This window comes from Oncorhynchus tshawytscha, linkage group LG16 (assembly GCF_018296145.1).
Source record: "Oncorhynchus tshawytscha isolate Ot180627B linkage group LG16, Otsh_v2.0, whole genome shotgun sequence".
NCBI lineage: Eukaryota > Metazoa > Chordata > Actinopteri > Salmoniformes > Salmonidae > Oncorhynchus > Oncorhynchus tshawytscha.
In genome coordinates, this window is record NC_056444.1 from 20,150,450 (window position 1) to 20,177,250 (window position 26,801).

Consider the following 26,801-nt stretch of genomic DNA (forward strand, 5'->3'; position numbering starts at 1 on the left):
CCAACTGGACAGGTTGCAGAGGAGGGCCCTGAGGATCATCTCCAGAGGTGGAGCAGTCCAACCACAGTGCACCTGGCGAAGGACATGCACACTTTTGAACACTGCATGACCTGCTCCCTCCAAAAGAGGTGACTGCGCTACCAGGCTCCTGAGAAACAGCCACCAACTGTCCTGTATCACTACCCGAATGGGCCCCGAGAAATGCCACTCTACCCACTGCTGTCAGACTGTACAACAACTCTAGCTCTTAAGTGTTTTTCCTAAAATGGTCTTTTTCACAATCAAATTTTAACATTTCAGTTTACATCATGAAAAAATGTCCTGTAAAGTTTTAAGTGTCCTGTATTCTATTACTGCCATGTATTATGTGTTATGTATTTGATGTGGGTGCTTTGGCACTCAACTACTCTTCACCTTACCCCTTCTGACACCCAGGTGGTGACAGGTGCGTGCCTGGCAGACATATCGGCTTGGAAGTCGTCCCACCACTTCAAGCTCAACCTCAACAAGACGGAGCTGCTCTTCCTCCCGGGAAAGGCCTGCCTGCTCCAAGACCTCTCCATCATGGTTGATAACTCCACAGCGTCCCCCTCCCAGGGTGCAAAGAACCTTGACATGACCCTGGACAACAACAGCGTGTCGTTCTCTGCAAAGTCACTTTAACGATACCTACATGTACATACTACCTCAATAAGCCTGACTAACCGGTGTCTGTATGTAGCCTTGCTATTGTTATTTTCAAATGTCTTTTTACTGTTGTTTTATTTCTTTACTTATCTACACACACACACACACACATAATTTTCTTTGGCCTATTGGTTAGATTCTGTAAGTAAGCATTTCACTGTAAGGTTGTACTGTTGTAAGTACCTGTTGTACTCGGCGTACGTGACAAATAAACTTTCATTTGATTTGAAATGTCAAAGCAGTGACTCGCTCCTGCAGGTTCATGCTCTCCAACATCAGTAGAGTTCGACCTTTCCTCACACAGAAAACCTCATCCAGGCACGTGTCATCGCCTGTCTAGACTACCGCAACTCTCTGTTGGCTGGGCTCCCCACTTGTGCCATCAAACTCCTGTAACTTATCCAGAATGCAGCAGCCCGCCTGGTGTTCAAACTTCCTAGGTTCCCCCATGTCACCCCGCTCCTCCGCACATGCAACTGGCTTCCAGTCGAAGCTTGCATCATTTTCAAGACCATGGTGCTTGCCTATGGAGTGGCAAGAGGAACTGCCCCTCCCTACCTTCAGGCTCAAACACTACATCCCAACCCGAGCACTCCGTTCCACCACCTCTGGTCTGTAGGCCCTCCCTACCTTCAGGCTCAAACACTACATCCCAACCCGAGCACTCCGTTCCACCACCTCTGGTCTGTAGGCCCTCCCTACCTTCAGGCTCAAACACTACATCCCAACCCGAGCACTCCGTTCCACTACCTCTGGTCTGTAGGCCCTCCCTACCTTCAGGCTCAAACACTACATCCCAACCCGAGCACTCTGTTCCACCACCTCTGGTCTGTAGGCCCTCCCTACCTTCAGGCTCAAACACTACATCCCAACCCGAGCACTCCGTTCCACCACCTCTGGTCTGTAGGCCCTCCCTACCTTCAGGCTCAAACACTACATCCCAACCCGAGCACTCTGTTCCACCACCTCTGGTCTGTAGGCCCTCCCTACCTTCAGGCTCAAACACTACATCCCAACCCGAGCACTCTGTTCCACCACCTCTGGTCTGTAGGCCCTCCCTACCTTCAGGCTCAAACACTACATCCCAACCCGAGCACTCCGTTCCACTACCTCTGGTCTGTAGGCCCTCCCTACCTTCAGGCTCAAACACTACATCCCAACCCGAGCACTCTGTTCCGCCACCTCTGGTCTGTAGGCCCTCCCTACCTTCAGGCTCAAACACTACATCCCAACCCGAGCACTCCGTTCCACTACCTCTGGTCTGTAGGCCCTCCCTACCTTCAGGCTCAAACACTACATCCCAACCCGAGCACTCTGTTCCGCCACCTCTGGTCTGTAGGCCCTCCCTCTTTCATCACCGGTCTTCCCCTCTCCTTCCTTTTACCTCTCTTATTCCTCCTTTTCCATTACTATCCTTCCTCCTCTCCTTCCATTACCCCTCCTCTCTATAGATTGATGGATGCTGCTGAGAGCTAGCCCAGTCACAGGCTTATTCTCTCCGTAATGAAGGTATTTGAACATGAACACTGTCTGAAATATATATATATATATATATATATATATATATATATATATATATATATATATATATATATATATATATACTGGGAGTGGAGCAGGTTAATTGAAAGACATGTGCAGGGCAATAATGAAACACACCAGGAAGGCTGGGCTACAACACAGCACAGTGGGAAGTAGAGGTGGAGAGAGTGAGACTGAAAAGATATGTCTCTCTGCGGGTACAGTAATGTCTACTTCAGTCTCTCTCTGTCTTTCGTGTGTGTAAGCAGTTTATGTGCGTGTGTTTGTGTGTGTTTGTGTGTGCGTGTGTCAGTGGAGGCTGCTGAGGGGAGGACGGCTCATAATAATGGCCGGAACGGAGCAAATGGAATGACATCAAACCATGTGTTGGATGTATTTGATACCATTCCACCTATTCCGCTCCAGCCATTACCACGAGCACGTCCTCCCCAGTTAAGGTGCCACCCACCTTCTGTGGTATAAAGTCTCCTGCTATGTTTTCAAATCAATACCCCTCAAGGAGAGGTCAAGTGTAAACACTAGTACTGTCTGTCACACATGACTGCCAGTTCCCTCCAGAGTGAACCTCTCTGCTCTCCTACTAATCTCTACAGCCCCACCACACAGCTCTGTATGTTGCTGATTGATTGACAGTGATCGATTGACAGTGATCGATTAACATGGGAAATAATATGTGTGGTAATACAGGCCAGTGACCACCACAGGATAGACCTATGGGCATTTGCAGGTCAGACACTAGGATTGAAATAGTGATTGATGTTGTGTGAAGGTGTGTGGGGGATGGTGTGGGAGCTTGTGTAGGAGTATGTGTGTGTGCGTGAATGTGTGTGTGTGCATGAGTGTGTGTGTGTGTGTGCATATGTGTGTGTGTGTGCATGCCTGATCCTACCTCGGGTCTTTCTGTATGGAGTCTATAGATGGTGATCTAGCCAGTGTGCCCTCAGGTGGCATGGCTGGTCCAGATTTGCTGTAAGGAGACTCTACAGATGGGCAGTACTGTAGTGTACGGTAGGGATCTGCAGTGTAGGGGTCCGTAGCATAGGCCTCTGCTGTATAGCCTGGGCCCACTGTAGTGTAGTTATTGGCACCCCCACGACCATAACTTCCTCCGGCGCTTTGGCTGCTTCCTCCGGCGCTGTGGCTGCTTCCTCCGGCGCTGTGGCTGCCTGCTCGCTGTAAAGAGGCGGAGTCGACACCGGGGGAGGATGGGGCTACATGTGGGAAATAGGGATACAAGACATAGTTCATCACCTGGTCACTGACCAGCTGCATCTGGTCTATAGGGGGAGGAGAGGAGAGGAGAGAGGGAAGGTTAGGGGAGGAGAGGAGAGAGGGGAGGAGAGGGGAGGAGAGGAGCGGAGGGGAGAATAGGAGAGGAGAGTAGGGAGGGGAGGTTAGGGGAGGAGAGGGGAGGGGGAAAGGGAGGAGGGAGCGGACGGGAGAATAGGGGAGGAGAGGAGAGGAGAAGAACAGAGAGAGGAGAAGAGAGGAGAGGGAGTGGAGGGGAGGTTAGGGGAGGAGAGGGGAGGAGAGAATCGGGGTGGAGATTAGGGGAGTAGAGGGGAGGGGAGGAGAGGAGCAGAGGTTAGGGGAGGAGCGGCGGGGAGGACAGGAGCAGAGGGGAGGGGAAGGGAGGAGTGGAGCAGAGGTTAGGGGAGGAGAGGAGGATCGGAGAGGAGCAGAGGTTAGGGGAGGAGAGGAGAGGGGGAGGGGAGCAGAGGTTAGGGGAGGAGAGGAGAGGAGTGGAAGGGAGGTTTGGGGAGGGGAGGAGAGGGGAGGTTAGGGGAGGAGAGGGGAGGGGAGGAACGGAGGTTAGGGGAGGGGAGGAGAGGGGAGGGGAGGAGCAAAGTGGAGAGGAGAGGAGGGGAGGGGAGGGAAGGAGAGAAGTTATAGTTAGGCAGATGAGAAAAAATACAAGTAAACAGACAGAAGTGTGTAGAAATAATAGAAAAGCTAAAAGAGACAGAGAAAATTAAATTAAGATATTAAAGACGCAGGTAACCCAACGGTTAAGAAAGTTGGGCTAGTAACTGAAAGGTCGCTGGTCTGCATCCCCGAGCCGACTAAGTGAAAAATATGTTGATGTGCCCTTGAGCAAGGCACTTAACCCTAATTGCTCCTGTAAGTCGCTCTGGATAAGAACGTCTGCTAAACCACCAAAATGTAAATAACTTAGAAAACAAATCATTCTAATAAACTGAAGGTGAACATGTCTCATAGGGTGTGTATCTATTTCTTCCACCAACTCTACTTCAGAGGACGGGCAGGTACACACCGTAGGCTATGTAATAAATCTGCCTCTGTAAGGATCGATATGTAGCCATTTCATGACTGGAGCTTTACGCGAACCAGTGAGCAGATCACTAAAGAGGGAATTAGCCCCTAAAACAAGTTTAAAGGTGAAAAACAACAGACACACACACACACACACACACACACACACACTGTAAATCATACTGTAATTCACCCTAAAAAAACACACACGCAGTGTACCTCATCCTATAGACTGAAACACAGTGTATCTCACCATACAAACTGACACACAGTGTAACTCACCATACAGACTGACACACAGTGTAACTCACCATACAGACTGACACACAGTGTAACTCACCATACAGACTGACGCACAGTGTAACTCACCATACAGACTGACGCACAGTGTAACTCACCATACAGACTGACACACAGTGTAACTCAACCTATAGACTGACACACAGTGTAACTCACCCTATAGACTGACACACAGTGTAACTCACCATACAGACTGACACACAGTGTAACTCACCATACAGACTGACACACAGTGTAACTCACCATACAGACTGACACACAGTGTATCTCACCATACAGACTGACACACAGTGTATCTCACCATACAGACTGACACACAGTGTATCTCACCATACAGACTGACACACAGTGTAACTCACCCTATAGACTGACACACAGTGTAACTCACCATACAGACTGACACACAGTGTAACTCACCATACAGACTGACACACAGTGTATCTCACCATACAGACTGACACACAGTGTAACTCACCATACAGACTGACACACAGTGTAACTCACCATACAGACTGACACACAGTGTAACTCACCCTATAGACTGACACACAGTGTAACTCACCATACAGACTGACACACAGTGTATCTCACCATACAGACTGACACACAGTGTAACTCACCATACAGACTGACACACAGTGTAACTCACCATACAGACTGACACACAGTGTAACTCACCATACAGACTGACACACAGTGTAACTCACCCTATAGACTGACACACAGTGTAACTCACCATACAGACTGACACACAGTGTAACTCACCCTATAGACTGACACACAGTGTAACTCACCATACAGACTGACACACAGTGTAACTCACCCTATAGACTGACACACAGTGTAACTCACCATACAGACTGACACACAGTGTAACTCACCCTATAGACTGACACACAGTGTAACTCACCATACAGACTGACACACAGTGTAACTCACCCTATAGACTGACACACAGTGTAACTCACCATACAGACTGACACACAGTGTAACTCACCATACAGACTGACACACAGTGTAACTCACCATACAGACTGACACACAGTGTAACTCACCCTATAGACTGACACACAGTGTAACTCACCATACAGACTGACACACAGTGTAACTCACCATACAGACTGACACACAGTGTATCTCACCATACAGACTGACACACAGTGTAACTCACCATACAGACTGACACACAGTGTAACTCACCATACAGACTGACACACAGTGTAACTCACCATACAGACTGACACACAGTGTAACTCACCCTATAGACTGACACACAGTGTAACTCACCATACAGACTGACACACAGTGTAACTCACCATACAGACTGACACACAGTGTAACTCACCATACAGACTGACACACAGTGTAACTCACCATACAGACTGACACACAGTGTAACTCACCATACAGACTGACACACAGTGTAACTCAACCTATAGACTGACACACAGTGTAACTCACCCTATAGACTGACACACAGTGTAACTCACCATACAGACTGACACACAGTGTAACTCACCATACAGACTGACACACAGTGTAACTCACCATACAGACTGACACACAGTGTAACTCACCATACAGACTGACACACAGTGTATCTCACCATACAGACTGACACACAGTGTAACTCACCATACAGACTGACACACAGTGTAACTCACCATAGACTGACACACAGTGTAACTCACCATACAGACTGACACACAGTGTAACTCACCATACAGACTGACACACAGTGTAACTCACCCTATAGACTGACACACAGTGTAACTCACCATACAGACTGACACACAGTGTAACTCACCATACAGACTGACACACAGTGTAACTCACCATACAGACTGACACACAGTGTAACTCACCATACAGACTGACACACAGTGTAACTCACCCTATAGACTGACACACAGTGTAACTCACCATACAGACTGACACACAGTGTAACTCACCATACAGACTGACACACAGTGTAACTCACCATACAGACTGACACACAGTGTAACTCACCCTATAGACTGACACACAGTGTAACTCACCATACAGACTGACACACAGTGTAACTCACCCTATAGACTGACACACAGTGTAACTCACCATACAGACTGACACACAGTGTAACTCACCCTATAGACTGACACACAGTGTAACTCACCCTATAGACTGACACACAGTGTAACTCACCATACAGACTGACACACAGTGTAACTCACCCTATAGACTGACACACAGTGTAACTCACCCTATAGACTGACACACAGTGTAACTCACCATACAGACTGACACACAGTGTAACTCACCATACAGACTGACACACAGTGTAACTCACCCTATAGACTGACACACAGTGTAACTCACCATACAGACTGACACACAGTGTATCTCACCATACAGACTGACACACAGTGTAACTCACCCTATAGACTGACACACAGTGTAACTCACCATACAGACTGACACACAGTGTAACTCACCATACAGACTGACACACAGTGTAACTCACCCTATAGACTGACACACAGTGTAACTCACCATACAGACTGACACACAGTGTAACTCACCCTATAGACTGACACACAATGTAACTCACCATACAGACTGACACACAGTGTATCTCACCATACAGACTGACACACAGTGTAACTCACCATACAGACTGACACACAGTGTAACTCACCATACAGACTGACCCACAGTGTAACTCACCCTATAGACTGACACACAGTGTAACTCACCATACAGACTGACACACAGTGTATCTCACCATACAGACTGACACACAGTGTATCTCACCATACAGACTGACACACAGTGTAACTCACCATACAGACTGACACACAGTGTATCTCACCATACAGACTGACACACAGTGTAACTCACCATACAGACTGACACACAGTGTAACTCACCATACAGACTGACACACAGTGTAACTCACCCTATAGACTGACACACAGTGTAACTCACCATACAGACTGACACACAGTGTAACTCACCCTATAGACTGACACACAGTGTAACTCACCATACAGACTGACACACAGTGTAACTCACCCTATAGACTGACACACAGTGTAACTCACCATACAGACTGACACACAGTGTAACTCACCCTATAGACTGACACACAGTGTAACTCACCATACAGACTGACACACAGTGTAACTCACCATACAGACTGACACACAGTGTAACTCACCCTATAGACTGACACACAGTGTAACTCACCATACAGACTGACACACAGTGTAACTCACCATATAGACTGACACACAGTGTAACTCACCATACAGACTGACACACAGTGTAACTCACCATACAGACTGACACACAGTGTAACTCACCATACAGACTGACACACAGTGTAACTCACCATACAGACTGACACACAGTGTAACTCACCCTATAGACTGACACACAGTGTAACTCACCATACAGACTGACACACAGTGTAACTCACCCTATAGACTGACACACAGTGTAACTCACCCTATAGACTGACACACAGTGTAACTCACCATATAGACTGACACACAGTGTAACTCACCCACACAGTATAGACTGACACACAGTGTAACTCACCATACAGACTGACACACAGTGTAACTCACCCTATAGACTGACACACAGTGTAACTCACCATACAGACTGACACACAGTGTAACTCACCATACAGACTGACACACAGTGTAACTCACCATATAGACTGACACACAGTGTAACTCACCATACAGACTGACACACAGTGTAACTCACCATACAGACTGACACACAGTGTAACTCACCATACAGACTGACACACAGTGTAACTCACCATACAGACTGACACACAGTGTATCTCACCATACAGACTGACACACAGTGTAACTCACCCTATAGACTGACACACAGTGTAACTCACCATACAGACTGACACACAGTGTAACTCACCATACAGACTGACACACAGTGTAACTCACCATACAGACTGACGCACAGTGTAACTCACCATACAGACTGACGCACAGTGTAACTCACCATACAGACTGACACACAGTGTAACTCAACCTATAGACTGACACACAGTGTAACTCACCATACAGGCACCATATACTGTAGGCAGGTATTCAACGAATCAGACATGAAGGAAAAACACACTGCTGGTTCACTTAGTATGTTTTTGTTCCTCTCTAAGAACAGGTGTGATATCACATCAATATCCTGATACAATTCCCAGGAGAGGTAACAGCTTGTGGGGTGTGTCGGCTGTAACGTGGTTTACGCATTATACAAAGGAAACATTCTGAACCTGCACTGTGTGTTTTCTCCATTTGTGATTGATTAAACTGAAGCATAAGATTCATTGTTGGACAAGACAGGAGCATGTGTGTTTATTCACATAATTACCAAGACATCTTAGATTAATGGAACTATACTCTAGACAGAGTTTGAGGTGGTGTGTGTGTGCGTGTGTCTGTGTCAGCCAGAAGGTCTCATCATTGTGTATGTGACACACACTCTCTGTCACGGTGCTCCTGCCCTTAGTGGTGACATTTACATGACCTTCACTCTCCACACACACACACACACACACACACACACACACACACACACACACACACACACACACACACACACACACACACACACACACACACAAATACCCCGCCCATTTCCGTATCTCACACTTGGAAGGCTACGCTTCAGAAGTTTCTTGAGCAGATCTACGCTAATCTCATCAAGTTCTGATGAAATATAACCACACACTGCGGAAAATCACTCTAAAAACTGAGGGTTCCTCATCATTTTAGTGGAATCTCTTTCCCTCCCTCTTCCTCCTCTCTCTCAGTCTCCATCTTTCTCCTTCTCTCTGTGTATCTGTCTGTATCTCTACCTCTCTTTTGTGTCTCTCTGTCTCTGTCTCCCCCTCTCTCTCTTTCCTGGTGAATAAGTCATTTGCTCTGGTAATGGACTGATGTTTCTGGTGACTTGACCTTTGAGGTTTACAGAGCTGGCTGTGGAGGCCATCTACTGGGAAGGGTACACACATGAACGGACAAAAGCCCCCCCACACTCACGCACTTGCTCTCTTTGGCTGCCTGAAATCGAGGAGAAGGAAAAGCTTTCCATTGTTTTCTTGTCATTGTGAGAAATCAACAGAAATATAATAGCCATCACCAATGGTTCCTCACAGGCAGATTAGAAGCAGGGGGACAACTCTCCAACTAATCAAACTGATGTGTGACACACTGAACAATTAGCCCAGTGCGTCAGTCAGGGTGTCCGTTATAGAGGAACGTTCCCCCAGGCTACAGATCTGTGATGCTCACAATGAACACAGAAATAAGGGAGAAAAGAAAGAAAACAAGAAAATAATTGTATGAAAATAAAAAAAAAAGGATGAGGGGGGAAATGATTTTGAGCTCATTGTCTGGGGAAATGTAAAGGTGTGTGTGTGTGTGTGTGGGGGGTTCTCCTAATTAGAGCCTAGATTGACATTTCTTATTTATGATGAGCATTAATATTTTAACAATATTGTAAGACATAGATTTTGGCTGTGGCTGTGACAAGGTGACAATTTGTCTGAATCAATCTGCTCCAGCCAACGAGGTGGAGAGTGAAAGAGAGAGAAAAAGAGAGAGACAGAGAGAGAGAGAGAGAGAGAGAGAGAGAGAGAGAGAGAGAGTGAGTGTGACAGTATCCTTCATGCATGTGTAATTGAACATTAGCCAGGTCTGTAGCATGGGAGTCTTACAACACCTGTAACCCTGGAAACCTTTGCCAGTTTCCTACTGTCCCTTCTAAACTGGTGATTTACCACACTTTGGGGGCCTGACACACCAGTAGGCACTAGATTCCCATGCTAGGTGGTTCCTATGGCTAAGTCAATGGGTTTGAGCATGACTACATGCGACAAGACTGAACAAATTGTCTGTAAAAGGTCTATCTGGTTGGATCCAAATTTGGTTGGCTCATGATGCTGGCAGCACAACAGTGGACTTGTTGCACAATGTTGATGCTTTGGATAGAAATGCTTACTAGATGATCGTATACGTACGAATAAGGTTGGGTTTAAAGGTAGTGATAAAAATCACATTATAAAGTCCTTCGAAACATCTTCTTATTATGTCTTCCATTGAGGATATGACCTCCATAAATCCTGCTCGATAAAATATGAATTAAAGGTCCCTTAGAGGGTACATAATCGTTAATATGACATCAATTATAAGTGCGAACCAGGCAGAAATGATGGAGGGTCCTAAATGGTACTTCATTTATATGGTCTTACATTCCAACACAATCTCACACTCAGTTTGTGGAAATATAGTTTAGGGTTAGGGTATTCCATTATTTTCAGACGCTCCTATACCCTTATTCCCAATGTTATACCCCATAGGTTGTAAATAAACCATTTTTAAGGTAATGTAACTTGTATCATTATTATAGAGCTGTGATACCCATAGATAAATGGCTTCAGACCGAGCATTTCTCACTGGAAATTGCTGCTGACATTGAACATAGCTTAGGGTTAGGGTATTTAATTCATTTCAGATGCTCTTATACCTTTATTCCCAACATTTTATACCCCATATGTTGTAAATAAACCCTTTAAAAGCTGATATTGTCATACCCTGATCTGTTTCACCTGTCCTTGTGCTTGTCTACACCCCCTCCAGGTGTCGTCCATCTTGCCCACTTATCCCCTGGGTATACATACCTGTGTTTTCTGTCTGTCTGTGCCAGTTCGTCTTGTTTGTCAAGCTTACCCACGTTTGTCCTGTCAGCTCCTGTCTTTTCCCAGCCTCTCTTTTTCTCGTCCTCCTGGGTTTTGCCTGTCCTGACCCTGTACCCGCCCGCCTGACCACTCTGTCTGTCCCTGTCCCTGCCTGACGTCCTGTACCTTTGCTCCTACTCTGGATTATCAACCCCTGCCTGCCTTGGCCTGTTGTTTGCCTGCCCCTGTTTGCCTGCCTCCTCATATATCCATCCTGAGAGCTAAATGTTTCTGGCACAGATTGTATGTTACTGTTACGGTTTTCTTCCGTCGAAGGAGAGTCGGACCAAAATGCAGCGTGGTTCATTCGATACATCTTTAATATGAAGAAACACGAACAATACAAAAACAAGAAACGTAACGTGAAAACCTATACAGCCTATCTGGTGCCAATAAACACAGAGACAGGAACAATCACCCACCAAACACTCAAAGAATATGGCTGCCTAAATATGGTTCCCAATCAGAGACAACGAGAATCACCTGCCTCTGATTGAGAACCGCCTCAGGCAACCATAGACTTTGCTAGAACACCCCACTAAGCCACAATCCCAAAACCTACGAAAAACCCCAATACAAAAACACACCACAAAATAACTCCATGTCACACCCTGGCCTGACCAAATCAATAAAGAAAACACAAAAATACTAAGACCAGGGCGTGACAGAGCCCCCCCAAAGGTGCGGACTCCCGGCCGCACACCTAAACCCATAGGGGAGGGTCCGGGTGGGCGTCTGTCCACGGTGGCGGCTCCGGCTCGGGACGTGGACCCCACTCCAACCAAGTCTTAGTCCCCCTGTAACGCGTCCTTTGATTGGCGACCCTTGCCGCCGACCTTGGCCTAATAACCCTCACCAAGGACCCTACTGGACTGAGGGGCAGCTCGGGACTGAGGGGAAGCTCGGGACTGAGGGGTAGCTCGGGACTGAGGGGTAGCTCGGGACTGAGGGGTAGCTCGGGACTGAGGGGTAGCTCGGGACTGAGGGGAAGCTCAGCACTGAGGGGAAGCTCAGCACTGAGGGGAAGCCCAGTACTGAGAGGAAGCCCAGTACTGAGAGGAAGCTCAGGCAGGTAGTAGGCTCTGGCAAATCCTGGCTAGCTGGTGGTTCTGGCAGATCCTGGCTGACTGGCGGATCCTGGCTGACTGGCGGATCTGGAAGATCCTGGCTGACTGGCGGATCTGGAAGATCCTGGCTGACTGGTGGATCCTGGCTGACTGGCGGATCTGGAAGATCCTGGCTGACTGGCGGATCCTGGCGGATCCTGGCTGACTGGTGGCTCTGGCTGCTCTGGCTGCTCCATGCAGACTGGCGGCTCTGGCAGCTCCATGCAGAGTGGTAGCTCTGGCTGCTCCATGCAGACTGGCAGCTCTGGCTGCTCCATGCAGACTGGCGGCTCTGGCTGCTCCATGCAGACTGGTGGCTCTGGCTGCCCCATGCAGACTGGCGGCTCTGGCTGCTCCATGCAGACTGGCGTCTCTGGCTGCTCCATGCAGACTGGCGGCTCTGGCTGCTCCATGCAGACTGGCGGCTCTGGCTGCTCCATGCAGACTGGCTGCTCTGGCTGCTCCATGCAGACTGGCGGCTCTGGCTGCTCCATGCAGACTGGCGGCTCTGGCTGCTCCATGCAGACTGGCAGCTCTGGCTGCTCCATGCAGACTGGCAGCTCTGGCTGCTCCATGCAGACTGGCAGCTCTGGCTGCTCCATGCAGACTAGCAGCTCTGGCTGCGCTGAACAGGCAGGAGACTCTGGCAGCGCTGGAGAGGAGGAAGGCTCTGACAGCGCCAAACAGGCGGGAGAACCCGGCAGCGCTGGAGAGGAGAAAGGGGTATGTCTCTATCAGTTTTGCACATCAAGAGACTGAAATTTTTTCCCATTCCTCCTTGCAAAACAGCTCGAGCTCAGTGAGGTTGGATGGAGAGCATTTGTGAACAGCAGTTTTCAGTTCTTTCCACAGATTCTCAATTGGATTCAGGTCTGGACTTTGACTTGGCCATTCTAACACCTGGATATGTTTATTTTTGAACCATTCCATTGTATATTTTGCTTTATGTTTTGGATCATTTGTCTTGTTGGAAGACAAATCTCCATCCCAGTCTCAGGTCTTTTGCAGACTCCATCAGGTTTTCTTCCAGAATGGTCCTGTATTTGGCTCCATCCATCTTCCCATCAATTTTAACCATCTTCCCTGTCCCTGCTGAAGATAAGCAGGCCCAAACCATGATGCTGCCACCACCATGTTTGACAGTGGGGATGGCGTTTTGCATTGTTGCCAAAAAGTTCAATTTTGGTTTCATCTGACCAGAGCACCTTCTTCCACATGTTTGGTGTGTCTCCCAGGTGGCTTGTGGCAAACTTTAAATGACACTTTTTATGGATATCTTTAAGAAATGGCTTTCTTCTTGCCACTCTTCCATAAAGGCCAGATTTGTGCAATATACGACTGATTGTTGTCCTATGGACAGAGTCTCCCACCTCAGCTGTAGATCTCTGCAGTTCATCCAGAGTGATCATGGGCCTCTTGGCTGCATCTCTGATCAGTCTTCTCCTTGTATGAGCTGAAAGTTTAGAGGGACGGCCAGGTCTTGGTAGATTTGCAGTGGTCTGATACTCCTTCCATTTCAATATTATCGCTTGCACAGTGCTCCTTGGGATGTTTAAAGCTTGGGAAATCTTTTTGTATCAAAATCCGGCTTTAAACTTCTTCACAACAGTATCTCGGACCTGCCTGTTGTGTTCCTTGTTCTTCATGATGCTCTCTGCGCTTTTAACGGACCTCTGAGACTATCACAGTGCAGGTGCATTTATACGGAGACTTGATTACACACAGGTGGATTGTATTTATCATCATTAGTCATTTAGGTCAACATTGGATCATTCAGAGATCCTCACTGAACTTCTGGAGAGAGTTTGCTGCACTGAAAGTAAAGGGGCTGAATAATTTTGCACGCCCAATTTTTCAGTTTTTGATTTGTTAAAAAAAATTGAAATATCCAATAAATGTCGTTCCACTTCATGATTGTGTCCCACTTGTTGTTGATTCTTCACAAAAAAATACAGTTTTATATCTTTATGTTTGAAGCCTGAAATGTGGCAAAAGGTCGCAAAGTTCAAGGGGGCCGAATACTTTCGCAAGGCACTGTATGTATGTGTCTCTGTGTATGTGCAGGTGACAATTGAGCTAAAACTCAACATTCAGGAGAAAACCTGGTCTTTTCACTTAATTAATACGTTTCTAAAATCTCATTGAAAACCAACCCCAAAACACACACTATCTGACATGTTTTTTACCAGCTAATGTGCTTCTGTGGCTTTTCGACATTAGACAGAACTACTCAAAACTTGGCAAACAAGCGCTTTCTTCAGTTAGATACTATTAGTGGTGCAAATTTCACTGGGGACATATCCCCCTCACATTCTGAAATGGCATTTTTGTCCCCCACAGTTTTATCATTGGAATGTGATCTAAAACGAGGCAACGGTGTACTGTAGAACCATGCGGATGCCTCCGAGCGGTCGGGTAAGCTATTTGGAGATAGGAATGTGATCTAATTATGCCCCCCCCCACTTCTGAAACAAAAGTTGCGCCCCTGAATTGTATTACGGTATATATTGCATGCTATTTCTATGGAAACAGAGGAATGTTTTTATTTAATTTAATATGTCCAGGTATATTAAACACTGTCTTTTAACCTTGAACAGTATGAGGTAAGGTCAACATACAGGTTAAATATTTTAACCTTTCTCTCCACTGTTGATCGTTAACTTAAACTTTTAAAATGATCACTTATAGGTTATGAACCTTCCTTCGCTGCCGGGGTAAAATCGAGGTCTTCTCTCGCTCTCTCTCTCTAGAATGTCAGCTCTCATTACTAAAGGCATACAACATATTCAGAAGGGAGTGAATTAGCTTTATGGTTTTATGCAAAACAGGCTTTCACTGTGTGTGTGTGTGTGTGTGTGTGTGTGTGTGTGTGTGTGTGTGTGTGTGTGTGTGTGTGTGTGTGTGTGTGTGTGTGTGTGCATGTCTGTGTGTGTGTGTGGACGGTGCATGAGTGTAGCCTTCTTCTGAAAAGGCCTGGTGTCATATTAGAAAGCTTTGATGAGAGCATTAAACAGAACCGCCAAACGGGCACTTGCCCAGTGTCTGTGTCGGCAGCTCTCCAAAGAGGCAATGTTTGAATAGGGGACATGTGTGTGTGTGTGCGCCTGTGTGGCTGTGCGTGTGCGTGTGCATGTGTGTGTGACAGGCTCCATGCTGAGCAGTGTGTTTCTGACAGCTCTCCCTCCAGGCCGAAGCTAATCCCTCTTTGTTTTCTAGAAAAAAACAGATTTTACAGAGAATCCCCTCTGGTGTCCTTGGTAGAGAGACACACACACACACACACACACACACACACACACACACACACACACACACACAGATTCTGGTAACATTGAAGGCGTATAGCGGAGGAGAATGCAGGGAGAGGAATTAAGAGTTAATACTACTTAATACTAGGCAGGGTGTCTTAGAGATAATTCACCCTGAGAAGCAGAGAGATAGAGTTTAATGAGAGTTACACCTCCAGATTCTATCCTGTAGAGGAGTTGTACACGTTACTCATGGTGACTGCAGTATTACACCAAGCATTCAGGTCGACTGTCATGGTACTGGTACTGAAAAGTCATGGCAAGGGAAGGAGCGAGTGATGGAAATGAAGGACAACTGTTTTTCGTTCCATCAACTCACCACTCATATGAATGTGTTAACTGTTTTCACACAAGGTTTGTAGAAACCCAACTAAGCCTCTCTCTCCCCTGTCGCAGTAGAGTTTAGCTGCAGTGCAGGGTGTAGATGTGTGGATGTGTGTGTGTGTTATTATTTTTAAAAAAGTAATAACTTGAAATAGACCACATTAACCTGCTGTACTATGTGGCGCTGGACTGGTTTACTCTGAGAAAACACACACACACACAAAGCTACGACGGCTTACCTGCCGACCTCAAACTGCGTTTATGGGTTACACCAATACCACAAATAAACAATACATTGCAGGCTTTAGAGTTAATTCAATGTAGTGTTATAGAGAGAGAGATCCAGCTCTCTAAAAAAATGCCTTATAGCATTAATGACTGTGATTCACAGCTGGATGATGAAACTATAATGTGGAGTCAGGGTTTAAATAGTACAATATAGTGCAATATACTATACTGTTATAATGACAATACTGTTATAATGACAATACTGTTACAATGACTATACTGTTATAATGACAATACTGTTATAATGACAATACTGTTATAATGACAATACTGTTACAATGACAATACTGTTATAATGACAATACTGTTATAATGACAATACTGTTATAATGACAATACTGTTATAATGACAATACTGTTACAATGACAATACTGTTATAATGACAATACTGTTATAATGACAATACTGTTATAATGACAATACTGTTATAATGACAATACTGTTACAATGACTATACTGTTATAATGACAATACTGTTATAATGACAATACTGTTACAATGACTATACTGTTATAATGACAATACTGTTATAATGACAATACTGTTACAATGACTATACTGTTATAATGACAATACTGTTATAATGACAATACTGTTATAATGACAATACTGTTACAATGACTATACTGTTATAATGACAATACTGTTATAATGACAATACTGTTATAATGGCAATACTGTTATAATGACAATACTGCTATAATGACAATACTGTTATAATGACAATACTGTTATAATGACAATACTGTTACAATGACTATACTGTTACAATGACTATACTGTTATAATGACAATACTGTTATACACTGACTACATTGTTATTTACTGACTATACTGTTACATACTACTATACTGTTAAAATGACAATTCAATTACATACTGAATATATGAATATATACCCCCGAGCTGACAAGGTACAAATCTGTCGTTCTGCCCCTGAGCAGGCAGTTAACCCACTGTTCCTAGGCCGTCATTGAAAATAAGAATCTGTTCTCAACTGACTTGCCTAGTTAAATAAAGGTAAAATTAAAATAAATAAAAAAATTAAATATTGTTATATACTGACAGTGCTGTTATACTGACTTTACTGTTAAATACTGACTATACTGTTATAATGACAATACTGTTATAATGACAATACTGTTAAATACTGACCATACTGTTATAATGACAATACTGTTATAATGACAATACTGTTATTGCCACGTTCTGACCATCGTTCGTGTGTGTTTTCCTTGTTTTAGTGTTAGTCAGAACGTGAGCTGGGTGGGCATTCTATGTTTTGTGTCTGGTTTGTCTATTTCTATGTTTGGCCTGATATGGTTCTCAATCAGAGGCAGGTGTTAGTCATTGTCTCTGATTGGGAACCATATTTAGGTAGCCTGTTTTGTGGGTGAGTGTTCCTGTCTCTGTGTTTGTTGCACCAGATAGGGCTGTTTAGGTTTTTTCACATTTCTTGTTTTGTAGATTGTTCATCTTTATTAAAGATGTTTACAAGTAACCACGCTGCGTTTTGGTCCGCCTCTCTTTCCCCAGAAGAAAACCGTAACAGTTATAGTGACTATACTGTTAAATACTGACCATACTGTTATAATGACAATACTGTTATAATGACAATACTGTTATACTGACTATACTGTTAAATACTGACCATACAGTTATACTGACAATACTGTTATACTGACAATACTGTTATACAGACTATACTGTTAAATACTGACCATACAGTTATACTGACTATACCGTTATAATGACTGTACTGTTATATACTGACTATACTGTTATATACTGACTATACTATTATATACTGACTATATTGTTATATATTGACAATACTGTTATACTGACTATACTGTTATATACTGACTATACTGTTATATACTGACTACTGTTATACTGACAATACTGGTATATACTCTTATACTGTTATATACTGACTATACTATTAATATAGTCCTTTAATGTTATATACTAACTTTACTGATAAAAACTTGTGCCCCGTTATATACTAACTATACAGTTATATATTGACTATACTGTTATATTCTGACTATACTATTAATATACTCCTTGAATGTTATATACTTATATAATGTTATAATATTTACTAGTCCAATGCTCTAACAACTAGGCTACCCTGCCACCCCTTAACTATACTGTTAAGTACTGTTATAAACTGACTATACTGTTATATAGTGACAATACTGTTATATACACGTATACTGTTTATACTGACTATACTGCTATATACTGACAATACTGTTATATACACGTATACTGTTTATACTGACTATACTGCTATATACTGACAATACTGTTATATACTGACAATACTGTTATATACTGACAATACTGTTATATACTGACTATACTTTTATATACTGACTATACTGTTATATACTGACTATACTGTTATATAGTGACAATACTGTTATATAGTCGTATACTGTTTATACTGACTATACTGCTATATACTGACAATACTGTTATATACTGACAATACTGGTATATACTGACAATACTGGTATATACTGACAATACTGTTATATACTGACTATACTTTTATATACTGACTATACTGTTATACTGGCTATCTGTTATAATGACTATGCTGTTATAATGACTATACTGTTATAATACTGTTATACTGACTATACTGTTATATTGACTATACTGTTATATACTGACAATACTGTTACATACTGACTATACTGGTATAATGACTATGCTGTTATAATGACTATACTGTTATATTGACTATATTGTTATACACTGACTATACTGTTATACACTGCCGCTACTGTTATATACTGACAATACTATACGGTTATACCAACTATACTGTTATATACTGATTCTACTGTTATATACCGACGATACTGTTATACTGACTATACTGTTATATACTGACTATACTGTAATATACTGACTATACTGTTATATACTGACTATACTGTTATGCTGACTATACTGTTATACTGACTATACTGTTATAATACTGTTATAATGACTACACTGTTATACTGACTATACTGTTATCATGACTATACTGTCATACTGACTATGCTGTTATATTGACTATACTGTTATGTACTAACTATAATGTTATATACTGACTATACTGTTATACTGACTATACTGGTAAATTAACTATACTGCTCTATACTGTGACTATGACTATAACGTTATATACTGACTATGCTGTTGTCATGACTGTCCTGATCAGCTCAGGTTACAGGAGAGCACAACCCTACAGAGTATCTCTCAACCTCAACAGAGGAGGAGAGATCTAGGGGTCTGAAGATGTGGGGGTTTTATGACCCCTCATGCCCCTGGTAAATCTTAGGCCACACAACATTCCTGTGTCGCCTCAATATGGAGAACCAACCTCAGAACATTAAACATGAAATAAAGGGACTTTGGAACAATGGTTTCCGTCAGCTACAAAGGTGGTCATGACGATAGATGGAATATGAAAATGTATGTCATTTTTGTTTTGTTATTAAAGGTTAATAGATTACGTTATTACGAAAACATTGTAACGTGAAGAGTTTTCCTAGTATATGTTGTTGTATATGAATATGATGTTTATACATTGTACGTTGTGTGGAAAATGTCCAAATCAAAGGGACTGTTTTGGTAAAGATGAAATGTGAAGTTAGTTGTCTAAAATTGGATTTGAGTAAAACCTAGACCTTGCTCTTAACTAGGTATGCCCAGAGAATTGCCCAGAGATCTTCCCCAAGTAACTACATCATTATATTCTGACCCATAAGAGCGGCAGTTTGGGGCAAGGCTAGGGTTAGAATAAGCATAGCTGACTAATTCACCCAAATGTATATTTAGAGGGCAAGTTGGTTAGGATGATATCTATGAGGCTGCCCGTGTTAACGGCTTTGGGGCGGTACCTGGTAGGTTCATTGATAATTTGTGTGAGATTGAGGGCATCAAGCTTAGATTGTAGGATGGCTGGGAGGTTAAGCATGTTCCAGTTTAGGTCACCTAGCAGCACGAGCTCCTGAGATAGATGGGGGGCAATCAGTTCACATATGGTGTCCAGAGCACAGCTGGGGGCAGAGGGTGGTCTATAGCTGGCGGCAACAGTGAGAGACTTGTTTTTAGAGAGGTGGATTTTTAAAAGTAGAAGTTCAAATTGTTTGAGTACAGACCTGGATAGTAGGACAGAACTCTGCAGGCTATCTCTGCAGTAGATTGCAACACCGCCCCCTTTGGCCGTTCTATCTTGTCTGAAAATGTTGTAGTTAGGGATGGAGATTTCAGAGTTTTTGGTGGTCTTCCTAAGCCAGGATTCAGACACGGCTAAAACATCCGGGTTGGTAGAGTGTGCTAAAGCAGTGAATAAACAAACATAGGGAGGAGGCTTCTAATGTTAACATGCATGAAAACAAGGCTATTACGGTTACAGAAGTCATCAAAAGAGAGCGCCTGGGGAATAGGAGTGGAGCTAGGCACTGCAGGGCCTGGATTCACCTCTACATCACCAGAGGAACAGAGGAGGAGTAGGATAAGGGTACGGCTAAAAGCTATGAGAATTGGTCTTCTAGGACGTCCGGAACAGAGAGTAAAAGGAGGTTTCTGGGGGCGATAAAATAGCTTCAAGGTATAATGTACAGACAAAGGTATGGTAGGATGTGAATGCAGTGGAGGTAAACCTTGGCATTGAGTGATGATGAGAGAGATATTGTCTCTCGAAACATCATTGAAACCAGGTGATGTCATCGCATGTGTGGGTGGTGGAACTGAAAGGTTGGATAAGGTATAATGAGCAGGGCTAGAGGCTCTACAGTGAAATAAGCCAATAAACACTAACCAGAACAGCAATGGACAAGGCATATTGAATTAAGGAGAGGCATGCTTATCCAAGTGATCATAAGGGTCCAGTGAGTAGTGAGGTTGGTTGGGGTCACGGCGATTCAGACAGCTAGCCGGGTCATGGGTAGCAAGCTAGCAGAGGATGGAGGTCTGTTTTTAGCCACCTCGTGCGTTTCCGTCGGTAGATCTGTGGGGTTCCGTGTGGTAGAGTGGACCAATCCAATTGGCAAAATAGATATAGTTATAGTGACCCAAGAAAATTTTCCGATAGACCTATTCAGTTAGCAGCTGATAAGACAGCTAACGATTAGTGCGCGGCAGATGGGCGTTCAGGTAACGTCACGACGGAGAGGCCAGTTGGATAACTCCCTCGGGCAGATAACGTCAGTAGTCCAGTCATTTTCGAACCAAAGGATAGCTGATGACCACCAACCGTGGTTAGCTGAACACTAATGTTAGCCAGTAAACTGGCTAGCTTCTGGCTAGCTTCTGGCTAGCTTCTGGCTAGCTTCTATTGTGGATTTCAGTTTAGATTATTATAATTTTTTTCCAGTTCTGATTTCAGTTCTTTTTTTTTAATGGTGAGGCGGGTTGAAGTTGAGATTTTTAGACGAAACTGTTATACTGACTATACTGTTATACAACTGTTAAAATAACTATACTGTTATAATACTGCTTAAATTACTAACTGTTATACTGACTATACTGTTATACTGATGAAACTGTTATACTGACTATACTGTTATACCGACTATACTGTTATACTGATTATACTGTTAAATACTGGCGATACTGTTATATTGACTATACTGTTACATACCGACTATACTGTTATACTACGGTTATACTGACTATACTGTTATAAAAATGTTAAAATTACTATACTGGTATAATACTGCTTGAATGACTATACTGTTATAAAGACTATACTGTTATACTAACTATACTGTTATACTAACTATGCTGTTATATAGTGACTATGCTGTTATACTGATTGTACTGTTACATACTGACGATACTGTTATATTGACTATACTGTTATACTGACTATACTGTAATATAGTGACTATACTGTTAAAATGACTATACTGTTACACTGACTATACTGTTATATACTGACTATACTGTTATACTGACTATACTGTTATAATGACTATGCTGTTATAAAGACTATACTGTTATACTAATGACTATACTGAAAATGACTATACTGTTATAATGACTATACTGTTATACCGACTATACTGTTATACTGACTATACTGTTATACTGACTATACTGAAAATGACTATACTGTTATACTGACTATACTGTTATACTGACTAAACTGATATAATGACTATACTGTTATACTGACCACACTGTTATACTGACTATACTGTTATACTGACCACACTGTTATAATGACTATACTGTTATACTAATGACTATACTGAAAATGACTATACTGTTATAATGACTATACTGTTATACTACTGTTATACTGACTATACTGTTATACCGACTATACTGTTATACTACTGTTATTCTGACTATACTGTTATAATACTGTTATAATGGCTATACTGTTATACTGACTATATTGTTAGACTGACTATACTGTTATAATACTGTTATAATGACTATACTGTTATATACTGTTATATTGACTATACTGTTATAATGACTTTACTGTTATAATGACTATACTGTTATACTGACTATACTGTTATAATGACTATACTGTTATACTGACTATACTGTTATACTGACTATACTGTTATACTGACTATATTGTTATACTACTGTTATGCTTACTATACTGTTATACTGACTATATTGTTATATACTGATATACTGACTATATTGTTATATACTGTTATACTGACTATATTGTTATATACTGTTATACTGACTATATTGTTATATTGACTATATTGACTATACTGTTATACTGACTATATTGTTATATTGACTATACTGTTATAACAACTATACTGTTATATACTGTTATACTGACTATATTGTTATATTGACTATACAGTTATACTACTGTTATACTGACTACACCTTTCTCAATGTCAGAACTATTTTCATATGGTCATTACTACAAGGCATCACTTAGACATTATGAATTTTATGGAGTGTGTGTTTGTGTGTGTGTTTTGGTTTTACTATCCTTGTGGGGAACAGAAGTCCTCACAAGATTTGTTAGAGAGCCTTTTTATGTCTCTATTTGGGTTGGTCAGGGTGTGATTTGGGTGGGCATTCTATGTTCTTTATTTCTATGTTTTGGGTTTCTATGTTTTGGCCGGGTATGGTTCTCAATCAGTGACAGCTGTCTCTGATTGGGAATCACACTTAGGCAACCTGTTTGGCCACTTTAGGTTGTGGGATGTTGTTTTTTGTTAGCTCTGCGTAGCCTACTGAACGTGGCGTTCGTTGGTCTTTTGTTGTTTTGTTTGGTGTTCCGATTTAATAAAGAATCATGAACACGTACCACGCTGCACCTTGGTCCACTTCTTCCGACGAGCGTTACATAAACAGGAAAAATTCGGACAAGTGGGGACATTTCGCCGGCCCCCAAAAGGAAAAAGACCATTTTCAGCTTAGGGGTTAGGTTTAGGGTTACAATTAGTGTTCAAATTGGGGTTAGGGGTTAGCTTTAGTGTTAGGTTTAGGTTTAGGGGTTTGGGGTTAAGGTTGGGGTTATGGTCAAGGTTAGGTTAGGTTAAGGGTTTTAAGGGTTAAGGGAAAATATGATTTTGAAAGTGAATCAATTGTTTGGTCCCCACAAGCATAGCAAAACAAAGATATGTGTGTGTGTGTTGCGGGTGTGTGTTCGTACGTGTGTACATGTGTGTGTGACTGAGGCATCACTTATTCATTTTGAATCCCTATTAGCCGCACACAGGCCCTGCAGTGGTCAATCTAACCATCTTTAAACACACTGTACTGTAGCCGGCTGCATTAAACAAGCCAATAACTCAGGAATGGATCAATACCGCTCACTAAGAGATTTCCTACTCTTTGGTCTCGCTGTGGGAAAGATAAGGCAAATGAGTCCCAGTGTGTGTTTTACGATATAAACCGACTGCATTAGAATTGATCTACTGCAATAACAGTAAATTGTATATGCTATAATTGTGTTTGCAAGGTAGCAAACCCTCAAACATGTAATAATGTACTTCTTAGAGAGTAAACAAATCGTTATATCATATTGCCCAATAAACAAGCTTGGATACACCCTGCCATAGCGTACAGGCTTAAAGACATGCTCTTTGCCTGCAAGCAATTTATTTCTCTTTCATGTACCATACCCATTGATCCAAACAATAAGTAATCTATAGTAGCTTATTTAGCATAATCACTATCTGACCCACATGGTAATGATAGTTATTAATGCCTGGCTGGTTAATGACTGTGAGAAGATACAGCCTAGCGTGACAGAGAGGGCTATTCTCATGTAGAATGATGCTGTAATAGGATTTCGACAGCATACCTAAACCCACATCTAGATAACACAAATTAGTCTCTATTGAAGAATACTGGAGGTTAGTATGTGCTGCAGACAGAACTGTGTCTATCTCTATTTTTCTCTTTTTGTTAGTGTGTGTACATATTAAAGGTGTGTGTGTGTGTGTGTTTAAATACTGTAGGATGGATTATATAGTCTTACCAGTGTTGTTTCCCAGTCCCCTCATAGGTCCTTTGTGGTAGTGGTTGACTCTGTCCTCATAGATGGGCTCTTTGTGGTGGTCTGGGGATCCCAGGGGACGCAGGTCTGGACCACAGTGACTGTGCTGATTACTGTAGGAACCCCTGGAACCTGGAGAGTGGGAGGGAGAGTGTAAGGGAGGGAGGAAGAGAGAGAAAGACAGAGAGAAAGACAGAGAGAGGGGAGAGAGAGAAATCAGCCCTGAGTATTGACTTTTCACCAGCAAAATGTAATTCTACATACACATTGTCCCTAAGTGCTCTAGCCTCTCCTCTCTTTCTCTGATATCATCTTATCTTCTGTCCCAATAGTCTCTCTAGCCTCCTCTACTCCCATAGTCTCCAGCTTCTCCTCTCTTTCTCTGATATCACCTTATCTTCTGTCCCAATAGTCTCTCTCTAGCCTCATCTACTCCCATAGTCTCCAGCCTCTCCTCTCTTTCTCTGTAATCATCTTATCTTCTGTCCCAATAGTCTCTCTCTAGCCTCCTCTACTCCCATAGTCTCCAGCCTCTCCTCTCTTTCTCTGTAATCATCTTATCTTCTGTCCCAATAGTCTCTCTCTAGCCTCCTCTACTCCCATAGTCTCCAGCCTCTCCTCTCTTTCTCTGATATCATCTCATCTTCTGTCCCAATAGTCTCTCTCTAGCCTCCTCTACTCCCATAGTCTCCAGCCTCTCCTCTCTTTCTCTGTATTCATCTTATCTTCTGTCCCAATAGTCTCTCTCTAGCCTCCTCTACTCCCATAGTCTCCAGCCTCTCCTCTCTTTCTCTGTATTCATCTTATCTTCTGTCCCAATAGTCTCTCTCTAGCCTCCTCTACTCCCATAGTCTCCAGCCTCTCCTCTCTTTCTCTGTAATCATCTTATCTTCTGTCCCAATAGTCTCTCTCTAGCCTCCTCTACTCCCATAGTCTCCAGCCTCTCCTCTCTTTCTCTGATATCATCTCATCTTCTGTCCCAATAGTCTCTCTCTAGCCTCCTCTACTCCCATAGTCTCCAGCCTCTCCTCTCTTTCTCTGTATTCATCTTATCTTCTGTCCCAATAGTCTCTCTCTAGCCTCCTCTACTCCCATAGTCTCCAGCCTCTCCTCTCTTTCTCTGTAATCATCTTATCTTCTGTCCCAATAGTCTCTCTCTAGCCTCCTCTACTCCCATAGTCTCCAGCCTCTCCTCTCTTTCTCTGATATCATCTCATCTTCTGTCCCAATAGTCTCTCTCTAGCCTCCTCTACTCCCATAGTCTCCAGCCTCTCCTCTCTTTCTCTGATATCATCTTATCCTCTGTCCCAATAGTCTCTCTCTAGCCTCCTCTACTCCCATAGTCTCCAACCTGTCCTCTCTTTCTCTGTAATCATCTTATCTTCTGTCCCAATAGTCTCTCTCTAGCCTCCTCTACTCCCATAGTCTCCAGCCTCTCCTCTCTTTCTCTGTAATCATCTTATCTTCTGTCCCAATAGTTTCTCTCTAGCCTCCTCTACTCCCATAGTCTCCAGCCTCTCCTCTCCTCTCTTTCTCTGTAATCATCTTATCTTCTGTCCCAATAGTCTCTCTCTAGCCTCCTCTACTCCCATAGTCTCCAGCCTCTCCTCTCTTTCTCTGTAATCATCTTATCTTCTGTCCCAATAGTCTCTCTCTAGCTTCCTCTACTCCCATAGCCTCCAGCCTCTACTCCCATAACCTCTATGGT

General features: G+C 43.1%; 1 protein-coding gene across 1 annotated transcript in view; it reads right to left on the bottom strand.

Annotated features, from left to right (window-relative positions):
• ctnnd2a (catenin (cadherin-associated protein), delta 2a) overlaps window positions 1-26,801 on the bottom strand; it is a 396,841-nt gene that overhangs the window by 183,720 nt on the left and 186,320 nt on the right. The window contains exons 11-12 of the mRNA XM_042298940.1: window positions 25,076-25,225; window positions 3,119-3,440 (exon numbers count right to left, since the gene is read on the bottom strand). Of these exons, the coding sequence (XP_042154874.1) occupies window positions 3,119-3,440; window positions 25,076-25,225 (472 nt within the window). The remainder of the gene's footprint in view (window positions 1-3,118; window positions 3,441-25,075; window positions 25,226-26,801) is intronic.